Source organism: Schistosoma mansoni, assembly GCF_000237925.1.
Source record: "Schistosoma mansoni, WGS project CABG00000000 data, chromosome 1 unplaced supercontig 0094, strain Puerto Rico, whole genome shotgun sequence".
In the NCBI taxonomy this organism is placed as follows: domain Eukaryota; kingdom Metazoa; phylum Platyhelminthes; class Trematoda; order Strigeidida; family Schistosomatidae; genus Schistosoma; species Schistosoma mansoni.
Window position 1 is genome coordinate 1,290,553 of NW_017385991.1, and position 26,250 is coordinate 1,316,802.

General features: G+C 32.9%; 1 protein-coding gene across 1 annotated transcript in view; it reads right to left on the reverse strand.

The window, feature by feature from the left end:
• Smp_141010 (fer-1-related) overlaps positions 1-25,060 on the reverse strand; it is a 121,099-nt gene extending 96,039 nt beyond the window's left edge. Inside the window, exons 1-5 of the mRNA XM_018791741.1 lie at positions 24,988-25,060; positions 16,259-16,314; positions 16,106-16,197; positions 14,214-14,283; positions 4,501-4,558 (exon numbers count right to left, since the gene is read on the reverse strand). Of these exons, the coding sequence (XP_018645156.1) occupies positions 4,501-4,558; positions 14,214-14,283; positions 16,106-16,134 (157 nt within the window). The 5' untranslated portion in view covers positions 16,135-16,197; positions 16,259-16,314; positions 24,988-25,060. The remainder of the gene's footprint in view (positions 1-4,500; positions 4,559-14,213; positions 14,284-16,105; positions 16,198-16,258; positions 16,315-24,987) is intronic.
• Positions 25,061-26,250: the final 1,190 nt, after the last annotated feature.

A 26,250-nucleotide genomic window follows, 5' to 3' on the forward strand; every position in this document is an offset into this window, starting at 1 on the left:
GGTTTGTTCTTCGATAGGTAGGTAAATTATACTGTCATCTAAGTTATATATATATATATATATATTATTAACTTTCTACTCAATTTATTTGAAATCATAATTTCCATCCTTTGCATGATTAAGATATCACAAGAACCGGAAACAGCACAATCTTATCATGATGGAAACTGTATGACGGATTTGAAACTAATTAAAGCAATATGAAAAGATACTGTTTGTATACACTAACAGAACTAAACTTAACCATAAATTAAGGTATTTTAACGATAAATAACATAACAATTCACCAACGATAATGTTTGTTATGAATGTATCTTTCAGACATAACTATGCTAGATGAGCATTGAATTTCAAATGAATAACTTGAATGACGGGTAACTAATGTTGAATGATTTATCATATACTCCAAAAGAAAGTAATGTATAAAGTGTTAAATAATATTATGTAAACCAATAAATGTATATTTCTAGTAAATAGCTGAGTGGTTAAATTTATGAGTTTCATTCTAAATCTTTTATTTCCTTCAAAGAAACAGCCCTGGGTCCAATCACATTCGAAGTATCTTAAGCTGTCGATTCGATTCACTGAAAACGATCATTTTCGTTCAGATTTTGTGGTCGATCTCTAATTCCTTACCATTTCTAAATCATTCAATTAAACAAGGAATTCGGTGAAAAAAAAACATACTGAGTCAACTCACCAGTTTTCTTTTGTGGAACCTCTTTTACATGTTCTTTCGGCAATTCTTTCTTTGCTGGTTCAACATCTGATTTTTCCTGTGAGTTATCATGTGATAGCCAACTAATCAATGAAGCAGGCTTAGGGGATGCAGATCTAGGTGGGTTTTTATCATCTGGTTTACTCATCTTGTATATTTATGAATTCGATAAGATGATGTATATGTATATGGGTATATTAGACAGGTACAGATGAACAGATATGTTATCAACACAGAAGATTTAAACAAGACATAAAATCCAATGGGCAATATAGAAGAATAAACTAAGCGTGATTTCAGAATAAAACTAATCTTCACTGTATTTTGTCCCCTTTTTTATAAAGCTCCCTTTCCTAAATCGATTAAATTAGACTTTATATTGATTTTGACAGCTATTCTTTAAATAAACGAATCTTGAACAACAGCCCAGTGATTATTTCATGACTTTGGTCAGTGTTAGTGGATTGGCTCTAGTGAATTAAACACATAAAGGAGGAGGAATGGAGGGTGGGTGTCCAAGTGGTAAGTAAATGTAGGTAAGTGTGTGCAAAGGCGATTCTCATACAATGTTTATTGATTGAATGTTCTTCAGTTATTGAAAACCAATATGATTTGGATTAAGTAGGTTATTCCAAGCCAATTATGCATACGATTTGAAGGTAATGGAGAGAAAGTATTTACCTTTTAAGTATTTCAATATGATTGAACCAATAGAAAATTTAGGCAATACCGATTGATCAACGTCTTGGCTACATGAAAAGCATGGTGTAGTCATGCTTATCAGGACTTCGTATGTTTTCTAGACCAAATATCATTAGAGCACATAATGACTAATAAAGTATTTATTTGTTCTATTGTATGACCACAAACTGAATCCAATAGATTATGGTTTTAAGATGGATTTGTTGAGTGATGTTAAGGCGTGTTAAACAACTAATCTATCATTTAGACTGAGATCATGAGTTGATTGATGTTAGACCACCATTCTAAACATGGAAGCAATGAACGGTCGTTTCGTCTTAGTATGGTATTCCTCAGCAGTGCTCATCCACGATCCCTCTGGGTAGTCCCATACTAAGACGTGACGGCCATCCACTGCCCTCAGGTTTCCAATGGCGGTCTAACATCAATCAATTCATGATCTAAAAAGCATAACAAACTCCACAACCCCATACTTAGATTCTATCATTGTTTAAGTTCATTTTAAACTCAAGCTTTGAATCATTATTTTTTTGTATAGAGTTTTTGAAAGTCAATCTATCTGTTGATATAATCAAAGAACCGACAAACTGTATTCTCATTACGTGACATAGTGAATGGATCGCCTTTTACTACAATCGTGCTTAAATTTCACCTATAGATCGCATTTTATTTGCATTTAACCAGTGACCAACAGAGACGTTATAAGAATACGAATATTATCAGAACTATGTGATATATTAGCGCAATACATTTCGAACAATCTGATCACATATATACACTATCGAAGTTTATCAAAGGCATGAATTGCTTTAGAAACGTTATAATTTACATATCTCTACATGTGTAAATATCTTTCATTCAATGCATCACGTTATACTTCTCAATAAATATGAAAGTTTTTCATAAGCACAGAACATTAATCCTAACATCAACACTAATTATAGTCTTATATTGAAAATTTCGAAAACAAATAATAATACTCAATATTACAAACTAGTGTTAGTAAAATAACTGTCAAAAGGCTGGAAACACGAAGACCTGAAGTTCCTAGATTCGACCCCCGTCAGTTTTATGGAGGATCACTATTGTGGAGTCCCATGCTAGGACGAAATATCATGAGAACTGAGAAGGAACTAATACAAGCCATTAAAAATTAAATCATTTTATGAACTCCACACTTGGTTTAAAAATTGAGAAGGACAAAGATTTCAAACTTTAATTTTTCTATTATCTTCTTAAACAAACTGAAAATACTTTTAGTCCATTGTCTATTAATCAGATCGTTGAGCTTACTGAGACTGATTGAAAATAAATAAACTAGTGCATAATTATTTCATTACTTTGAATACTATGCACTGATTTATTTTAGTTAACAGTAAACTCCACAAATATATATATATATATATGTATTTCCTAGGGTATCTAATGTTATTTCAAATGTGTTAGAATAGTTGGACTCTCCAAGGTAAATCAAAATGATTGGATTCATAAACAATTCATAATTTTGTCGGGATTAACAACATGATATATTCTTCTTGGACTATGACTTTCGGTGAATTCATAAATCTTTTCGATACCTTGGAAAGTTTCAGGCGTCGTAAATCATCTAATTACCGAATGAAAATACTAACTTGGACAGGTTATACTAATCACATAATTCCTTGACGTTTTCAATATTTTCGGATGCAAATACAACTGCGCATAAAAAGGGTCGTTAAATTTAGAAAAACACCAAACAATATTTATTTCGGACTTTGACTTTCTATGATTTACCATAGAGCTTTACGATTTCAATGCTGAAATCGTTTATTCTCACATCATCTCGTTCTTATTTTCTGAATAGTGAAAAGAGTAAAAATGAACCCATCAGAATCTGGAGATAGCTAGGTTGGTCAGTATACGCACTCATTGACGTGAAGTATATGTATTTTGATATCTAAGGGCTTTGGCTATTTTCAAGTAAAGGAATAAGTGTATGAGTAGCAATCTATAAACAATCTCTATAAATTTTAAAAACTAACTAAAACTTATACAAATTAATTATTTGTATCAATGTTCAGAATAAATGTGTTCATAAGTTGTATATATCAGAATATTTATAACATCTTTGAGACTTTGAGATCTCATTGAAAATATACTTATATGTTCATTAATGAAATCATAGGTAAATAAATAAAGGAATTATCAAATAAACATAGATTTATCTCGTATATGTGTGAGTGTGTGTGTGTGAGAGAGAGATAGAGAATGAGTGAAAAACAACAATCGAGTCACATTTTACCAGATAAAATTATTCATTCGAAAAATATTGATCGGTTGGTTAATGAATCAAAACTACTGCATATTAAAAAGTTACCAAAAAACAATACCTGCTTGCTAAAAAATTATTTCATAGAAGTATTATTGATTTGCCTCAATTGAAGTTTGGTTGCATCATGGACCAACATTTAATTCCTTCTAGCATGAGTTTCTTTAACACGAAATATCCTCAACTCTACCAGACGTCAAATATAGGGTCTTTAAGACTTAAAATCACTCACATGTTAACCAACTGTTCAAATCTTTAACTTCAATAATTTTGAGGTAACACAACACGATGTCCATCCATTGCCATTGCCATCGCCAACATATTTAGACTCTGTTGGCTACATCTCACTGGAACTTATGAGGTATCTCTCGAAGTTAAGCATTACTGAGCATATAACTATTACTTAAATATAAAGTATATTCGAAAGTTCATCTATATCACAAATTGACTGGATTCAAAAATTGAAACTACTAAAAGACAACTCAGTACTCTAAATATATCACTCTCATCAGGAGTCCCTAAAGTTCTGGATTTGATGCCTACTAGAGTCATCGGTACACACAAAGAAGACGACTTCAATACTGGGTCAAAACTCCTATCCAGTGCTCCGTGGATTTCAATGAGTATGTAGGTCAAGTTTGTCAGCGTTGTAATAATAACCTGAAGCTGTAGTTATCATAACTTCATATGAAGAACTTATCTTATTATACGATGATATGCTTAGATAAATGAGGAATTGTAAACTCCAGAATAAAACAACGAAAAGACTTACTGGTTAATCCTTTCGTCGTTTGTGGAAATTCATAACGTAGTGACAATTCAATCGTTGACTACATGAATTTTCATGGTTTGTCGCGAAAGAAAATAATACAAGAATAAAGATATTAAGTGTGAGAACCAAAAATAGTAAGTCTAATCAACATTAACTAAACAAACATATTTTTGGTGATCAAGATGACTTCAGAAATCGAAATTGATACCGAAAATAGTTTGTAGCTAAACAGATATATTCTATCAGATGATAAACTAATGTACATCAAGTTATCAGTGGAGGGAAGAGAGAGGGTTTGTGAAAATTAGAATATTGGACTCTATGTAACTTAATCAGTGAAATTCATTCGACACTAAGGACCAAATATTATGATGGATCTTTATTATTACTTCAATTCATGAGTCTATCTGATCTAGACCACCATTGGAAACCTGGAAGCAATGAACGGCCGATTGATCCTAGTATGGAAATCCTCAGCAACGCTCATCTACGATCCCACACGCGGGACTCGGACACAGAACCTTCGATTTTGTATGCGAACGTCTAACCTCTAGACCATTGAGCCGGCGTCCAACAGTCTTAATTTCTAGCTCCAATCAACCCATGATCTTGTGCAAATACAAACTCCACAAACCTCCATACCGATAATAATCATGTGCACACTAATGATTAGCATCATGATGGATTTTCTGAAGTTCTAGTGAAAAGCCGTGATCAATAGAGTACAATCCGTGTTGGGTGAAGACAGTTACACGCCAAAAGGCAATGGATGAAGGGTTGTGCAAGATCATGGATCGATTGAAGTTAGACATTAACACCGTTGGAAGCCGGCTCGATAGACTAGAAATTATGCGTTCACTCACGAAACCGAAGGTCCTCGGTCCGAGGCCCATACTAGGAAGAAACAGCTGTCCGATTATTCCAGGTTTCCAATGGTGGTCTAGCTTAGATGGACTCATGGCTTCAAACTTGAAAATACTACAATCTCCACGAATCTTCGTACAAATTTCTACATATTTTTCAATGGATTTCAAGCTGAATGTTAATAAAGACAAATTCTACCACTAGATAAACAATTTTGCCCTGTGTTTGTGAAACTTGGACACGAAGAGGCCAGAATGTTCAGTAACTGTGTTCGAAGGATTGCCAAAGTTCAACGGCAACACCATGTTAGTAATTCTGACGTTCTGCAATCTGTGTTCGGAAACAGCGACAACAACTCAATGAGTATCACCATCTTGAAACACCAGTTTCGGTGACCTGGACATATCCCATCAATATCATCCTGAGGGCCTCCACATTGTGTATTTCCCGACGCTGAGACTGGGTGAAAAAGTCGGAGATCATTAGTTCATGAGATGGAGCTGTGGTACCAAAGAAAGGTGCATAGAACTGGCATCAGTAGGTCCATCATGACAGTCTGGTTGTGGTCCTAGAGATGGTGCAACTTAGTGACTCGAAACGTTTCAGAACAGTAGCCAATAGAAACCCAGCTATAGTTTTCTTCTACTTTTTTTATAAAAATGAAAGAATTTTGTTCTAAATTTTCCACCACTTGGTTCGTATCAGTATTCAATGAATATTACAAAGTCAACGTCTCATGTGGTGACAGGGAACAGAGTAGTCGGGCTCGTCAAACACGTTAGTAATCTCCGAAGGTTTATTTAGCACTGGTGAATTTGTGTTAGATAATTCTGGACACTGATTCAGAAAGCTCTGTTGGCTCTTACCAGCTTACATGAACTATGGTGTAGACGATATGGCTATCTACAGAATAAAGGACGAGTCCGCAATCGTTAGCTTAGAAACATTTCACTAGGTAAAGATGGCGAATCGATTGATATGATTAAGACATATGTTAAGCGAATCTACTCATTGAATACGTCAACACCCATTAATGATAGGTGTAAGAGCAAGTTAAGAGAATGTTTGAGGAGGCAAAATAAAGACGTGATACCAGACCATAAAGACACTGATTGTTGGACTGAGCCGCGTAGGTAGATGCAGACAAATTAGTCGGGGTCAGGTTGATTACTGTAATCAGTCGTTGGAGACTTTGACTGACACGGCTCGGAATCGTCTGCAAGGTGTATTCACACTTTGTCCACATTTAGAGTCTAAGTTTTGAAGTCACCTTTATTCTGTTAATCTGTATATTTTTTTGGAAAGGTTTTTTCAATGCCTTATCTTTTCTAAAACCACTGATATTGTTACTACATTTACTAATACGGGGTTTGCTCTGACGACTGCACCTCATTGTATTTAATGGAATGAGGCAATTTGAACCTGTGCAGATATATTCCAGGTTCTATGTTGCGTATGACTGATTGTATGCTGTGTCACAATATGAAAAGCTAAATTCACTCTATATGAAGACTTAGACTGACAAGAAACCATAGTAGTGAAGTTTTTAACCAACAGCATAGGAAGAGACAAGAAAGACGAATTAATAAAGTAAAAACTGATCAGCTAACAAACAAACTAAATGGTGGCCGCATCTCTATCACTATCATTTCTTAGAGAGTCATTTCACTGACTGATTTTAACAAAGATTATTTTGAGCGTCCTAAAGACCTAAACAAATCAGCCTTATTCTTATCAAATATCACAGATTAAAAGTTGACAAATTCCATAAGTTGATGGGTAGATGTCAACCGTATTCACAGCATATTTTGTTGTGACAAAACTTCTTCCAGCAAAGTTGTTCATGTAAACCACTAGATCCCAAATCAGTGGTCTAAAGGAAACGTACATGCCATGATTCTTGAAAGGTCTACGTTCGATATCCGATGAACGTATACATGAGCAGTGGTGACGGGTTCTAAACAAAGGCGTAATAAATCTAAACTCCCTTCAGCTACTCAAAGATAAAGTTACCCAGTGATGCATACTATGTACATCCAAATCTGCTTATAGTATCGAAGCGTTTAAGAAATCATCTGGTTGATATAAAATTCAATTAGTACTCAGCAAATTATACAGAGTCTTTAATTTATGGACAACCTTTGAGCGACGCTAAAGTGACCTTCAGAATGTCCATCTACTAACTAGGGTTAAAAGAGGTTTATAAATTAATGTGGGGAATTAGGATCAGGATTTACAGTCGGACGTTAAGGTTGGTAATTAGATTAAGGGTTTTCATAACGAAATGACAGTTATAATTCCAAAATGCTATTTAGTCAAGTGGATGAGTGAATTTCGCGCCGAAATCCAAAATCTGTTATCTTAAATCTTACAGATCCGTCCATAAATTATAGTCTCATCGAAAAGCTTTCTTTCTGAAAAAAAATGTTTACTTATTTGCAAAACAAAAAGACAAAAGAAAGGAAGAAGAAACTGGATCAAAACTGTCTGATGTTGACTAATGTTTGTTGATAAATAAATTTTGATGGATCCTTATACTACGGAACATTTTAAACTTTAGATATGCATGAAGTCGAATTTTGTTGATGAACTCGCAAAAGGACGTGTTATTCTCTCTGTAATCAAATGACCTATAGCAGATGTACAATATAATTAATTATATAATGTATTCGAGGGTTGAAGGTAATCGGTAACTAAAACTGACTAGATATATATTTTCGTACTAGTTGGTTTATATAATTCGAATGATGTTGAAAACTAAATAATAGGATGTCGGTTAACACTATGCGATTACATATTAGTGTAATAATGTTGAAATGAGTTATAATTACATTAATAGCTTATCAAAATGATGTAAGTCTGTGACGAGAGCTGTCTTGAAATCGGTACAGCCGATGATTATTTACCCTAATCAGTGAGTAACTATGGGATAAATCAGTAGAGTTTCAGTGAAAAGTGATAACCCGTCAATCAGATCGGGAAGTCATACAGGTATCAACAGTGACACTATATTCGGTCTTAACTTAATGGTCTGTAGGTGACGTACAAACAGTGAAATCATAGGGCCCCTGATAAGGTAGTGAATATGCACTGTTGAGGAATGCAAAATGGAGATGATACAGTTGTCCAGTGAACGCTGGTTTTCAATAGTTTACAGTCCAAAAATAAATATTTTATTTTTAATTGGCTCACTTCATTCAGACCATTATCGATTGTTAGCTTATTAGCTGTACATACTTTAGTTACAGACAATTAGAGCTTTACAACCTTTTATATATTACTTACACCATATGTTTTACTACTATGATCTTTATTATCATATTGACATAATTAGTCGTTGTTCTCATTTCTGCCTGCATTGATCACTTTCAATATGATATATGTATATTTATAGAGGTTCTACATTTCAGTGGACATTGTTTGATGATGATTAGTTGAAAGGATATGAAAGGGAACCAAACATGATGCAAATAACTTAGTAGTAATTTCTTTGACATAGACAAGCGGTGTTATATTTTCAAATCTCTACTGAAAGAAATATATAGAGCATCAGTTCCTTCAACCCCGTAAATATACTTTCATTATAAATAAATGTCAATCGACGTGAAACAGAATTTCCTACTTCCCTTCAACTAACCTACAATTATCGAACATAAACGTATTTTTCTTGGTGGAAAAATCACTTCCAAATCCTCTAGCCTACTTAAATAGTATAATGAATGAACTCATAATAAAGAAGGGATTTTTCTTAACCTAATGTTGTCAACTCCATTAAAGAATATATCTAGTAAAAAGTATGTTGCTAGATAAATGTAAATATATATATCTACCTACTGTATCAGATATTACACTCAAAAAAACTCATAAAACACAATGCATTTTTTCTCATGACTAATTAAAACAAAAATTTATGAATACAGTAGTCACCTTGACATCAACCATATGAATTATGATTTTTAAAAAAAATATGATATAAGTTTATTTAGAGAATGAAAAACAATCAGAAATTGTTTGTAATGTGGACGAAATTCAATGAAGAGCTATTATTGAGTACTTTTTTTCAGTTCATTTATCTTAGTCGCTTTACGGTCAATTGAAGCTCTTTCCCTTAAAAGTTACTAATTAAAGCAATAAACATACTGTAGTAAAACCGAAGGCAAGAAGAGCGAAAGCTCTAAGCCTAGAACTCTCTTTTTAGGGATGACAGTGGGTTTTTAAAAGGTATACTTTATCAGCTAATGCCTCATAAAACCTCTAAGGTCATCCTGGTGAGGACTTACAGATCAGGTAGCTGGACGGACTTGAAAGAAAATCAAATCAGGTTATTTAAAGTGATATTTAAATATCCCAATTAAAGGGACTTAATACTACAGAATGAACATAAATTAAAGTGATCAAGAATTTTGTCCGTAAAGAATTGTCGCTTGTTGATCGTATGAAAAGGTAAAAAGCTGAAAAAGGAATAAGAATAATGTTATATGCTAGCAAAACGACCTTTGAACTGCAAATTTTTGGTCTGTGGCGAACAATGAACCTGAAGGCAATTAAATAGTTTTAGGATCAATTACATAAATACCTGGAGCTTGCTGAACAAGCGATCATACCTAGGTGTACAAATAGTTTCTACAAGGCCGGATGTAATCGCCGTCACAGAAATTTGTCTGACTCAGTCTTTAGGCAATAATAAACTTGATTGACGAGCGCGAATTGGCATGAAACCTAAGTCAAAAGTTTCCTGCCAAATACAAATACTTGCAATTACCTAATATTTCAACACAGTGCACCTGATGTCTAGTTACTTGGATTAATAGCCACATTTCTGCTTCACCCATAGAATTAGATCAGCTCTAATGACTAGACAAACATGACATTGTTTATAAGTATCAATATCAAGGTTGGACTTGATAGTTTCAAATAAATTGGGCATTGGGTAGAAATTTAATATTAAATACATTTTTTGTTATATCCCAATAAGTCGGAAAACTGTGTTTCTGAAGTTTCGTGACTTGAAGTAAGTCACTTCTTCAGAGTCAGTAAATAACCGACGTTAACACAAGTTTACGTAGTACAAGTCATGAAACGTCAGAAATACAATTTTTCTATATGTTGGGATAAAACAAAAAATGTATTTACTTTTAAACAAGACATTGGTCATTATCCAGTGATCACTCATTAGTACTGATTAAATTCTATCGATCAGGTTACTTTTTGGCCACTAGTTTAAATGATTCCACATCGTGATGAAGTTTATATGGTATTAAGTCGTTGGAAGTGACCGACGTGAAATCTTAGTTAGATCACCACTGGCTCATGATCACAATGAAATTCACTAATCTCAACAAACCTATACCAAGAATTGATATTTTTTGTGAGACATGAACCTGAATCATCTAGCGTAGCAATCAGGAGCGTAACCAATAGATTATTCCTACACCAACTGACCTACAGGTTTCATACGTTTGCACGAACCTAGCAGTTAGTAATAAATACTATTATTTCTATATATTATATCAATCAAGTTGAAATATTTTGATACATTACCAAGTGTATGAATTTGATAATCTGAATTTTTTTCAATAGATTACAACTAGCTTCATGTGATTAGCTAGGTCAAACCAAAATAAAAATCATGAATTGTCAGTCCTGTAACAGTGAACTAATCAATGATGTTCTACAAAAATTTTCATCACAGTCAATAAATAGACGATGTGTTAATGTCTTAACAATCACTAGAACTTGAGATCTCTGAGTCATCGTAGTTGTCTGGCTGTTGACTAGATATTCCAGTTCAGTCGTCATGTTTATATGTGTGTTTCTTTTACCTCATATACCATGTAAATTAGCAGTAAGTAACTAAATGAATTTTATCAAACAGAAAGAAAACTCGATAGAAACTGAACAAGTACATAAATCAATGTTTGTCTAATCATTTAGCTAAAATAACATAATGTTTCACAATAATGAATTTCAGTAAAAATCCTTGTCTTTTTGTATTGTGGCCTAATAGCTACAACAAATTGAAATTCAAGTCTTTTTGTACACTTATATTATGTTTGGTAAACTTCTTATCTAAACAATACGAAAGTAACTGATAAATATTTAATCCGTTCGATTGGGTTATTCTTTTAGAGTATTGGCTACCAAACTATACTCACACTGACTTCATGAATATTTTACGTCATCTTAACTGTCTTTTTCATGGTCTCTTGGAACTGTTCTACGTAGGTTGATAATATTATTGATATTTTATAGTTGCATGTCAAAGATCGGTATCATTTCTAGATAAACATCAAATCAAAGTGCATGTTTATGCCTCTCAAATGTATATTTACTTACAACCCTAGGAACTTGTAGGTTTCCCAATTTGTTTACATTCGCACTGAAAATGGATTTCCCCATTTGTAGGTATTTGGATCCATATATAGTTGCTGATTACTTTATTACAACTTCAGATCAGTAGTTAATCGATAATTATTTCTCTGAAGTAATTACTTCAACAAAAAACGATTATCATAATGTTTAATTACGAAAACATTTTACAAAATCCATTCAACTACTTTGTTAGGCATCACTTAATTCTTTTGAGAAAATTTGACCAGTTCAATAATCATTGGATTTTTAATGTTAATAATTACGGATTATCATTTGTTGTTATCGTGCTCTATTTTTGAAAAAGTTCATCTAATTAAAAACACCGGAAGTATGAAAAACGCTTAAATCATAAAAAATGATTTAAATATGATGAACTCAACAATGAAAAAATAAAACACTGATCTTATTTTCATTGTTAGTCTAAGTGACGTCATATTAATCATTGGTAAGCTAGCATGTTACTTACCTTCAGTTTACATGTAGTTTTTTTTACCATTTGCGGATAACTTTTTAGTTTCGATATAGACACTAAATAGAAAATCATTGAAAACCAGGGAGTACTAGTTAAATGTTTCCTTTTAGTTTAAGAGACCTGACCGGAAGACATTTACGTCCTTCAACCTCAACAAACTGAGGGCTTTCAAATATCGTAACAGGCACGATGGCTTTGTTGATTTCAGTTGGTATGATTTACTGTCTCACTGATGATCTAGTTAATTTTACATAAGGCAGGACAACTAGTGAAAAACATGGAGGTCATAATTTTACTTTCTTACGGGGTTGTGGGAGCGCATTGGTGAGTAGTTCAAAAATCTAGAACACAAGAATTTTCCAGTACCTGATTTTAAAACTGTTATCAGATAGTGAAGAATAACAGTCTTTGGTTTACTTCGACGTAGAACGTTATATTGTATTGATGACTATTCCAAGGAAACACTGAACTAAACCACTGGTTTTCTCTGGTTCTTCAATTAAAGTCAATTTGTTATGGAAATTTCTATTAATTTGTAAGGAATCTTTACGAAATTTGCTAAAGCACTAAAAACATTTTTCCCATTATGAGCAAGGTAGTATTAGTTGAAATATTTAACTTATAATAAACAATGAGAATAATAATAGAAAATAATCGTAACCGTATTTTTCCCATGAATGCATTACATTCTCATTCAGTCGTAGAAAACGTTGGCTCTGAGAAAAATGCTTACATTTGTTCGATTTCCTTGATATCACAGTAGCATATGGAGAAAGAAATGGTTTTGAAATATTTCAGGAGATATATACCACCACTTATCAACAAAGTGAGTGCATAATAGAGGGATCACAACTGTTATAACGTGATAAAAGTATAAAAAAATTCATCGGAGGTAACTGATCAAATTTCATCACCTGTGTCCCACATACTCAATAACTTTATTCATAGAATGTTTTGCAAATGTGATTTTCTGTGACAGATTCTAAAATTAATCTACTTTATGAGTGAATACTAATTATACAAGTTCAATTCATGTAGAAGTGAAATAAGATAGAGAGGCTATAACCATATAAAACATGTGAAAATAGTCTTATATATTTCTAGAATTTAGTTTGCATATGAAATGAAATTAATTGGCATCATCCTAGACTATTTATTACTCTGACTTTTTTAAAGTCTATTCAAAGTGATATATTAGCGGAACTTCAAGAAAGCAGATTTATTAAATTAAAATTGCTAGCTCTAAATCTTCTGTTTCATCTAGAATAAACTAAGTAGTAATTAAAGTACAAAAATATTCACTCAAAAATACCATGACGTGTCAAACAGTAAATGATTGATCAACAGAGAGAATCATAGTCTCAGACTAACCACTTTTACTTCACTTTTTGTTAGTCATTTCAACTTTGTCCACAGTACTAAGACTTATGAATGAAATGTCAGCAGAATGCTTAATATTTAACTACTCAGAATAACTTATAACAATTTCTTATCTTATTTTCTTTGAATTTGTCAGTAATCATGAAAATATATGTAAAGAAAGTATTACAGGAATGATTCCCTTTTAGTTATCTTCAACTAGTGTTTCACCTCTGATACCTTTCTCTATTGCGTAATATATATGGTGTATCCATTTCAGTGTACCTCTTCGTCTCTCCAGCTGATAAACAATGGGGAAAATATGCCTACCATGGTCGTAGTTACGTTTAAAGTTTTTAGTAAATGATTTTATAGTAGGTTGGAATCACTTTATAAGAGCTGATGAGTATATGAGGTTAGCACACATAAGTAATTATTTAAAGCAAGTGCAAAACTTTGCTATAATCTTTTAACAATGAGAAAATACATAACTCAGCTGTTTGAGCAAGCCACAAAGTGATTTTAATATTCGAAGCGTGACGCTTCAGAACTGAGCATCTACAGATCATTTAACCATCTCATTAAATTCAAGTAAAAATGAAATCATCCAGAAATAAGGGAACTGTTGTGGTTCCTCACAACTTACCATGGTATCTTGACCTTTTTTATTCTGTAATACCACACAAATAGGTACTTCAACTGTTGCAGACAAAACACTTTGTAACGGAATTAACGCTTGTCCCATGAATCTAAATAAAAAATGGAATATATTGTATAAACATGTTCTTCTTCATTCCTCAGGTCAAAAGTGAAATACTACTGATAATGACTGGTTTTATTATTACAATCTCAAAAGTTTTATGGGTTCAAACCAGCTAATTGTCAATAGCTTGAACCCCAAAACTGACATACAGTCCTGAATCTACCTCGGTTTGATGTTTAACCACAGCCTTAGGTGAAGTTAACGTAATTACATCAACTTGATTAGGACGACAGAAATGCTGATCTGAGAAATTAGTTTAAATACAGGCAAATGATAAAAAGAGATAGTTTTGTTCACATCCACGTCATAAATCGTGGAATACAACACTTTTAAGTTTATGCTTACGTCAAAAACAGACCGCACAAGACAGAATATAGGCAATGATTTTGCTGATGGTGTTTTCTATAATTAATTAATGAACTGTTCATATATGAAGGCGACGAACGACATTATTTGACATGTGAATGACAAATTTCCGCAGATAAAGGTGACAACTTCTTTCTATTAAATGTTTCATTTGTGCACTCAACTCTCTTGCTACCACAGCAATGTCTGCTATTTATCCCTGATATAAGGAACTGTTTATCTTGTGGTAGAATTTGTCTTTATTAACATTCAGCTTGAAATCCATCGAAGAACATGTAGAAATTTGCACGAAGATTCGTGAAGATTGTAGTATTTTCAAGTTTGAAGCCATGAGTCCATCTAAGCTAGACCACCATTGGAAACCTGGAATAATCGGACAGCTGTTTCTTCCTAGTATGGGCCTCGGACCGAGGACCTTCGGTTTCGTGAGTGAAAGTATAATCTCTAGTCTATCGAGCCGGCTTCCAACGGTGTTAATGTCTAACTTTAATCGATCCATGATCTTGCGCAACTCTTTATCCATGTAGAAGTAACGAAAAAAATACTGCTTTATTATTTATTTGTCCTTCCTTTTGACAGGAGGTCGTGTCATATTATCACACAAACAACTGGTATTCAGGATCTAGGTTATGAGTTCTTTTTGAGATCTGGAGTCAGTTGGAAAGGCTGAGTCTGTGTAAGATTATATGAATCATACTTTCTGGATAGACGTCACTTTATTCTGAACATATATGTTTGAGTTACTTCAACAAGGAGGCTCTCCATAAATGTGACCAAATCTGACCACTACTTGGTTCGCATCGATGTTATAAGCGACATGTCTGAGTGGTAATTTAGGTTTTAGAATAACGGAGCCATATAATAGACTGAGTTTTAGTTATTGGGAGCCAAAGACTTAGCGAATTAAGATTGATTAGAGAAGTCAGAACTTCTAGCAATAATGAGATGTTCGGTTGGAAAAAAGTGAAATGTAAAGTGAGAAATATTGTATATTACTTAGAAAAAGAAGATAATAGATATGTAAGGAGATATCAAATTAGCCCCGTTTGTTACAACACAGTTTGGATATTTTAGCGCATATCAATAATCAGACTAATATAATTTTTCATCTTGCATCTATGGTGCATATGAGACTTATCAAATCGTAGAATGTGGAAACCACTTTTTGAACTAATAATATTTACAAATCAATGAGATAACATTGAGAAACTCTTTTCTAAAGTAATCAAAAACTAAGTTTAATATTCTGTCTATGCCAGACACAATTGGTTTTGAATCAAGGTTTTTTGTTTACCAATTTTATGTATCGAATGCCGGCTTCTTACTCAATATAACTTATTCGATAACAGGTTATAAATACCCATAAGATTTATCATCCATATATATATATATATATATATATTGCTTACTTGTCTGGTGTAACTTTGTCGAAATCCATTACTTTGATCAGTACATTATCTGAAGCAACTAAAGGTTTCCCTTTTAAATCGATTATTATTTCCTATTTGTTTCAAAAATGAGTTTGATTGAATGTTTAATTTCGTGAAGGAATTATTATCTACCTCGTCCCATACCGGATTTAAATCGTCATCTTTAACTTTTGTTTTCTGTTTTTGTCCTAAAAACAGGTAAAAATAAGTACATAAAAATACGTGGTACATTTTGTTGACTAGTTAATTTCCTTTTTTACATAAAATATTTTGTAATTACTACATAGGTTTGATGAAACTAATAGAAATGACTGACAAGTTTTTACTTATAATTTGCTCACAAAATCAAACTGGAATACGTATCAAACAGACATCAGAGAACAGAAACCAGTAGCCAATGTAGAATATGGAATTCAATTTGATATTTATCAGAAAACTCAACTAGGAAACTGTTTTACCCAATGATCAAGAATAAAACTGAAGATCGCGATAGTAATTCAATGCAAATTACCAGGAATCTAAATAAAGGCAAGTTCCGACCGATATAGACTTCTCTATGCGGTACCAAATTACTCGCTGGTTTCAGTCATTTACAAGAAATCTCAAAGCTTTCAATCTGTCTATAAAAGATTTAATGATGAGCCAGATGGTAAGGTGAATTAACTTAACATCAGTGTCTTGAATTGAATTATATGTAAGTTATGAAGCTATAGAACAAAAGATATTAAGGTTAACGGAAAGGTATTTTTGGATAAGAAGGAAAATTTACTTCTTAAGATTTTTAAGTGAACATATATAGTTGTACATCAAACTAAGAGTAATTCAATAAAAGTGAAGGACGACAGAAAAAACGGCAACAGTTTTTTCTTCGTAAATGTAAGTTTGAATTATCTAATGAAATACGGACCGGCAGCATACGCAACCATAGGGCTGTGACTTCGTTGTTAAGGTACTATATTTCCAATCATGAAGCTATGGATTCAGTTCATACCTTTCCTAATTCACCAAAATACCCTGTTCATCTTTTTATAAAATATCCAATCTGGTAACCGTCAATCTACTTGTTTTCAATTTCCACCAATAATCACTTCGACTATTTCGACTACTTTATTCTCCCTCTTTCAGTTATTTACTTATTCGATGTTATTTTCATAATTACTTATGAAATTACAACATTATTATTTAACTCTACTGCTCAATTATCAGTATTTTATCATTGTAGATCACATATATATTAGTGTAGAGGTTTGGTACAAAACTAATCGATGTGAAGTATTTCACCGTTATGTTTTTCTTTCAATTCCATCTAAACAGCCAAATAGTATCACTGATCTTCATGCACAAAATTTATTCCTAAAATTCAAGTACTTAGCTACTGAATTATATCAACAATGTATACCTTCAGAAAATGTCATTAAAAAATAAAAGTACAGCTTGAGTGGTTATTTTTTGACTGAATTTCTCTTTAGCATTCATTGTATCCTTGACATTTGAATGAGAACCTTGGAATAGATAAAAACTACAGTACAAATTGACTTTTAACTGTAATTAATGATTTTATGTTAGGTGAATAGAGGAAGTCGGCAGGAAACTCTGGACTAAGTCTTTGTGATAGTTGATGCTTTTCAGCAAAGCGTAGTTTCAGTTTCCAGGTTAATGATGATCCCTGTTTCTACGAACTTTGATCCAAAACGTTACTAGTGAGCTATTTGGTAAATAAGCAATCCCTTTTACGACTTAGATATTTACATCAATTGATCACCCAGTAGTGACCAATGTCCCACATGTCTATTCATTAGTCTTAATGGGATTCTATAGATCGGTATGCAATGTGGTCTGATTAATTCGAATATTCACATTTCCGAAAGTAAAACAAACTGTTTTCTCCAGGAAAAGTTTATCAACAAGTTGATATTCATAAAAACAAGTAAATGTTGAATCTGTTAGTAGTTGTCTTTTAATCTTCATTTATTTGGCCACTTACTAATTCGTTTTAAATAATCACAAACAATCAGTACCCAAATATTAACATGTCCCAGAATTCTTTAACAACGAATTTTGCACTTTTATGAAATTTCATCCTTATTTGCTCGTTTTCAAAACAAAATAACACGTCACAATACAAGTACTGGAGAAAATTATTTAATTAAACATTTTTACTGCAGTATCCTGATTTAATCAATACCTTCATTAATAGATCAAATGCTGTAAACAGGAATAATCATGTTTATTAATCCAATCTACGGTTTGATAAACTTATAGTGAATATTTATCATTGAAAAAAAAATTACAATTAAATCTTTTATATAAACTTGTATTTAAAAAGTATTGCTCATGTAACAAATAAATTTAGGACACATACTAATTTAGCGATATGTTTTTTGATGTACATCAACTTTTCTTTAATATGAACTGAAAGTAGTCTGTTGTTTATAGTTTCCAGTCTAAATCTCTGTGTTAGGATGAGTATTCCTCGAACAATGATTAAGTGATCATAAGTTATGTTAGATCAGCTAGAATTTACAATTAACTATTAAAGAAATAATACATAGTAAACTGAATATTACATAAGTTGTCGAAAATCTATCATCCATAAACTGACATTTTATTGTCAGAAGAGTTATTAAGTTGCTAACTTGTGAATGAGCACATATACGCAAATCAAGCATTAGAGGAGTTTACAGGAGGTAATTAACTCATCCAATTAATTAGATAAATGTCAGTGGTATCCATAATCAATTGATCTCAGATGAATCAACATTGAAAACCGGAAATTATTAAACAGCTATTTCATCCTAGTACATGACTATGCAGTATTTTGGACTCACGAGCTCATAAGGAAACGAATCCAAAATCTTCGGGTATCGGCGAGGACACTTAGTCGCCAAAACCGTTAATTTAGTGTTCAATTGTAATCAATTATAGATAAATTAAAAAACACTTGATAAACATGGAAATCCATGAGTCTCTCTTTACTGTCTGATAAATTCTAGTTGAATGTACCTTCATCTTGGTATCGTTGAGGTTTATATACTGAGACTCAAGCTCAGCATCCAATGCTTTAGTAACCAACACTTTATCCATTAACAACAATCCGGAAATATATATTTCGTTTACAGCTACAAGCTATATCACGGCTTCTCCTCGAAGAGCCTATATTGCGAGTATAATTCTCGTTTTAGCAATTTTATCAATGTTAAGTCCAGCCTGTTATACTCGTTATACAATGTAGATAAATTTATCGACACAAATATACTTCTGTTCTTGTAGGTTTTGGAAAAAAAAATGCCCGTTGTGCCATTTTTGTAGATTACCATGAGTCCTAAGCAGTCCGTTTTAGGATATTAGTGAAAACAGTTGAAAATAATTATTCATGAAAGAAGACAGCTTATCTGCATGAACAGATATTCCATTGAAAGCGTCAAGAAATCAAACATTTTGAGATCGGCCACCTTGGCACAAAATCATTACTTTCCAAAGAAACATCAAATTCGTGACTGTAACTAGAATGCAACACAAACATTTCTACAACATAATGCAAGGTTACACAACAAAGATTTCTTTCACATTGCTCATAAGGAGTCCTTTCAACTTTATAATAAACAGTCAGTAACTGAATTTTATAACGACAATGGTAATGAAGTCTGAAATGTGTGACTCAAACTAACCATAAGTCATCAGTATCTCAGTAAACTGGATTCAAGTGAGTGATTCAATCCAAAAAATTACAATCTTCACCCCAGGTGAATTATTAGATACGAAGCTTCGTTTTATCAACAAAGTAAATCTTTTCGTAAGAAAATACTTAAATGCATTTCTAAGTGAAATGTAATTAATTATCAGAAGGGGTTTTGTGGAGATTTAGTATTTTTCAATTGACTCACGCTTTCAACTATGAAATGTAATTCTCAATATTGAGTCATTTTTGACTGTCAAGTACATTTTTAAATAATGGATATCGTTTAGATTTATTTGGCTGAAGTTGTAAATATGAACAATTGTAATCAAATTAAGTGTTCCAAAGACAGAGAACTTGTTGTAAGATCTCTTTTTAAATTCGGCTACTGACAGTCATAGATGGATAGAGCTGGGGAGTTCCATACTGTGACGGAACAGTCAATGAAGGCTCTTTTGCTTTCAAAGATTGTATGCCGAATGTTTGTACATAATCTAAGCTATCTTCAGACCTAACAATCTTAGCAGCTGTCACATTCTAATATATAGAGGTATTAGTGATGTATCAATCACTGTGGAATACAAAAATTCACTAGAATGAACTGATACAGGATTAGAACATGATTTGCACATCCTACTAATAGTGTTATTGTTGTTCCATTTTCAATCAAAACAACTGTTCATCACAAACCATCAAGCTTTCTAGTGTTTCTGCCAAAATAATTATGAAAACAAGTGTTCGACTACATTTTAGTCACTGTAGCCCAGTGATCTTGTAAAAACTTGAATTTAGTCATTAAAATAATTTAAAAAACTGGAGAAATCTTTTAAGTTGGTATCTATTAATTTTTATACAAGAAATTACAGCTATTGTGTAACATTTGGTATGGAGACTTTGTGGAGATTATTGAATCTTATGTTTTTATACCAAAGATTGACCTCAGCTAAGCAACCATTAAAAACCAGGAAGCAAAGGAGATCCACTTCGTTCTAGTGTATGACTCGCTAATACCTTTTTCAACCAATTCACTAACCCCTCATTCCGTAATGATCAGTAGAAAAGATTGAATCAACGTTAGTATAGATAGAAGTAAGATGAGATCATTACTGAATTGAAAGGAAATAAAACGGTTCAATTGTATATGGGTAATTTGAACATGGGAGGGGATAACTGAGATTTTGTAGGCAGTTTCTTCCACTAATCGAAATCAATTGACGAGTTATGAAAAACCTGGGAACAGTAAATACATGATTTGTCCTAGATGAGGACATTAAAGTAATTTTTATCTATAGTTTCACACCGAAGGGAGAATATTCATATTTTATCCCTGTAGTTCACATTGTCCATCTAAGCACAGTTTGTGATTTCATAGAAAATAATATTCCCCTGTATTAGAAATCACTGTATCTCCTTCCTAACATCGTTCAACACTACACCAATGATAAATCTTCGTGGGAGCTTTGAGAATTTATTTAATAACTGTAGACAGCTGGGTTCCAATCCAATGATCTGAAACTATCATAGTCGCACACGACTTAAATGTCGTAAGTTTGATCTTATGTACTAGGTTGTGAGTGTGCACTATTGAAAGTCAGCAGAATATGATGACCTAAATATTCAGTACTCCCCAGTTTTCAGTGATTATCCAGACCAGTCAGTTTTCTTTGTTGGTGATCTATGTTTAACCTTATGTACAAACAGTAACAAATAATGAAAATTCTATTTCCAATCAATTTTTTATATTCTCGGCTTTGAGTAGTACTTTTCTGTGCAAGGACCATTTATTCCACTTGGCTGCTCTAACTGAAAACGTGACCCAAAGATTAAAAGTTTAGTGCTTTTTCCAAACATCCACTGCCCCACAACGTTGAGTTCAGTAAATGTTCGGTTGTTTTTAATGAGATTGATTAATTTATGTGTTTAAAATTCTGCAATAGTAGTGAATAATATACTGAAAACCTATATTTTTTGAATTTCAATGTTATGTATGCTTAATGTAAAACATACAGATCATTATACTTGACTTAACTTAATTTGCCCAGTGGAATGTTAGAAGCTCCTTAGAGCACAATGAGGATTATTTCTATCTAATCAGTGTATTTGATACCAGTTTTGATCCTAGGAAAGATTTTCTGAAACTTCGGAAACTTGGCATTGATATTTTTACTTTAAAATTGCTAATGCCTTTATTTTGTAGTTTCAGATTGTGATAGATACAAAATATGATCCTTGTAAACACCAATCATGTGATTTGACTGCCATTACTTATTGTTGTCTGTAAAATGATATCATGTAAAGAAATCTCAGCAATAACATATACCAGTTAGTCTCACTTTTAAAAAATTCGCAACAATTTTTTAAACAATTAAGGGGTTGTTACAAATGTGTACTGGTCGAAATTTCAACACTTTATATCAAAAATATAGGATTCAGGATTCAGATGGCAAGTCTAAAGGCAGCCTGCTTGAACATCTAGGCTACGAGCACAATATAAATATTTAAGATTGTAACAAATTTTTCAGTAAGTCATCACAAAAGCGTAAGGACAATCACAATGACAGGGCTTCAGAAGTTACGGATTAATAAAAGTATCATAAATTGTAAATAGTCAATATATATCCAAATGAAATAAAGCAGGGTGAGAGTGTGAGTTCTGTATATTTCATTATTATGTTGGTTTTCAGGGGGAAATAAAGTAACATGCCACACAGCAACCATTCCCTTAATACTAGAAACATAACAAAATCAATATTAACTTAAAACACGAGGCAATTTACTTTATTCCCATGTGTATACTCCCGCTAACCATAATAGATAAAGTATAGTTCAAAACGCCATCCAAAAACAAAAATTCACCATATCCTCAGGCTGAACGACTTACAAACGTGCTTAACATAAACTTGTCAAGTAGTCATTTACACTTAGACAATTGAGATAGCTCAAAATGTTAAGTAGTTAAGATTGGTAATTGAATTCGGTCATAAAAATCCAGGTAAATGTGTAATATTACTCAATGAATTTATTAGTTTATGCTAGCTTAAAGTGTTCAATTACCTGTTAAGCTCAAAAAATCACCGGATACTACTGAGCAAGGCAATGACTAAATTGGGTTAGACGTTGCCCCGACATACGAAACCATTTCTAATTTACCTGGACTGTATTGTAATATATAGTTTTGATGATTGTCCCGTTTTGTTTGTGCAGATGTTGTTGATCATAAGTTACTCCTAGGCCTAAACTCCTTATCAGTAACTCTTTGGGAAAAATCTGTTGGTTTATCATGATATTTTTGATTACTTTATTTTTCCTCCTTTTACGCGAAACTACAGAACTTTAGTGTTCATGTCTCATTAAAATAACACCGATACGTTTACTTGGAACAAGGATCTTACAATGAACCAAAATGTTTCTATTCTAACCCATGTACGAGGATCTTGGCAATAAATACAGATATTAGACAACCAGGTGTAAGAGATTATATGGAAACTACCAATGTATGATACAGATTTGAAAGACTACATGACTTAACAATTAAATTTCTACTTAATAATTATCTAAATCCACTCAATGAATAACTCCGAAAACATTTCTGTGATCATATCACTTAACTGAAGCCAACCTAATTGTACTTTATGGTTGCATGAATTTTATAAGTAAAGCATTATTTATAAAAGCTACGGCCAGGTAAGAACGGAAACACATTCAGTAGCTTATAAAAGCAGTGTCAGATATTTATAATCTATTCACTAATAAGTTGATTAATTAATGGTGGTTTTTTGGTAAAACAGTATAAAGCATGAAACTAAAGTGAATCTATATAATGTCAAATATTAGTTGACCAAGAATATTAAAAAGTACAGTAGGGTTTATTTTTGGCCCAAATTTATAGATTGTGAGTCACTTCCCATATGATCAAACAGTCCATAAAATTGCGTTTTCAAGAAACTGGACGTATCATAAACCCACCTTATCTCATCTGATTCTCGTGTATGGTCTCAAATAATTTAAGATCGAAGGTGGCTATGACGGCGGATTAGAAAGCGCACGCATTTGTATATACTCTTAAGCCATCCCTTCCTACGAATATAATCCACAAAAGGTTTATTTTCGACTAATAAATCACTTGAACTCTAAACCTATTGTTCTGCCAGTATTTTAGCCCCTAAATTTATCTTTTTAACCCAGAAATATCCAAAATACGATTCAAACTAAACTCATACTCTCTCTTTTGTGCATTTGATTCCCATCAAACTGAAGATTATGACAAGTTTTTTCGGCAGGCCAAATTTTTTAATAAACAAGAAATTACGGAAGTTATATGACAACTACTGTGGTGGCATTAGTTACTAGAACATTACGCCGTGTTTTAGTAGATCAGTCATAAAATTTGATTTTACTTTTATTTTATCAAATTTTTTATGGCGTGAAAGAGCTCGCTCAAACTCGCTTTCAATTGGCTAGTCACAAATAATTCAGAAAGTCACGAGTATAAATCGGTTCATGTTAACCCACTACACCAGCAGAAGTTTAAAATATCAAGATATCCCACAGTAGTATAGTAACTAGTAATATCAGTATTAATAAAAGAACTTCATATAAGAAAGGAATAAAGGACTTGTAAGGTGGTTTTGGACTCAGTGGCAAAAAGGAGACACAGAATGAATGAAAAGTGTCACTCGGAGAAATTTTGAGTCATATCATGCAACGTTCACGACCATGAATCGTGATAAATGAGCAAGCCATAATAACTTTGTCCTTATATTTTAATTTCTTTTTAATTTCAAGGAATAAAAATAAACTTAGATTGCATAAATGTGCTTATAACTTAAATCAAGTAGTATGAAGCATAAACATTTTCTTCGGTACTCTCACGTTTTTCAGACCTTCTCAGCTATGTAACAAATAAAATGTCAGCTGAGAACAATCTCTAGATATATGCGATGACTGTACCAACTTACACTGTATTAAAAATAACAACAAGTTGCTTCTCCTCATTATTAAACGTTTATCAAATATTTACGTCGTAGCAGAAACTTACACAAGGCAAACAAAGAACTCAGTGTTGTGTACCAATAATTCACTACTCTTTGTTAAAAATTTAAAACACGTACTTGATATGTTTGACAAAAAATCATATTTCGCAAAACGATAATATAATATATAAGTCAACTTTATCCTTCAATACCTTGAAAATCGACAACGACGTAGGGGTCACTCTTCCCAGAGATCTCGATATTTTTCAGGTTATTGGCTTTCTTTACGTTCACATGAAGCGCATACATGTTTCATAAACCAAATGTGATGCGTCAGAGCATCGACCCTATGCAATGACCTATTTAAGTGTTTAAAACAAGTGGTTAAAACAAAACAGGCAAGCACTCAATAAATAAGTTAGTTCATGCGTAAAGCTGACATTGTGAAGCTGAATTGTAACTATAGAATTCTATGATAATAAGCGAGATAGGAAGTAGTTACCGAAATTTGGTAACGAGTACGGCAGAAAAGTTATGAGAAATGAATCAGATACGATTGGTTCAAGAGCGATGTAAACGTGTTTATCGAGTCACTTGTATCCACTGGGTGGCATGCGGTCACTACGGCCATGGGAGGATTCCAAGTGGGGCAACTCTTGACAAGACAAAGTGTAAGTGTCTCTGGGTCTCTGGCCTTTGGTACGCAATCTATCACGAGTTGCTTAGAGGAGTGTCGCGAATATGCTATGGTAGGGTTGTGGGGAGTAGTGTAACGTCGTGTACTATATTACACCTACATAGTTTATTCTAGTTTCTGGACTAGCCAATTCACCTATAATGTTATGAGTCATATTTTGATCTTGTTAATTATTCGCTTATTGACCTTGACTATATTTTTTATATGAGCGCATGTGTGTAGTGACCGGCCAGTCTCGATAAGAACACGATTGGAATAACGGAAACAATTATTATTATTGTAACCAATTGTACCAGAGATTGTTTTACTGTATTTGTTTAACTGTATCAGTTTCACTTCTTGTTCCGCTTTCCGCCTTGTTTGGTTCGAGCTTGCTCACGCACTGCTTATTCGCTTGTACTCTTTGGCACGTCTCGGTATTATTTCGATACCACGAGATCGCCAATAAATATACTTGATCTGGACTGGTAAAGCCTTCTGATTTACGGGCTATCAAGGGAACCAAGTCGTTTTTGGACGCGTAATCGAATAGTAGTGGTGATCATAGTCCGTCCACGACTCGACATCCACTACAACTGGTGAGCCGTATTTGGAACACGCAATACAGCTGGTAACCCAATCCATCGAGCACAAGTCAAACTTGGCCAATTCTCCAAACCAGATCAATCCGGTGAGTCTATTTATCTATCCACATCTGTTGCATATATTCGTATTGATATTTTTCAATATATAATATTTTGGCAACTTAATATGGTAGATAACGATAAGAATAACGTAA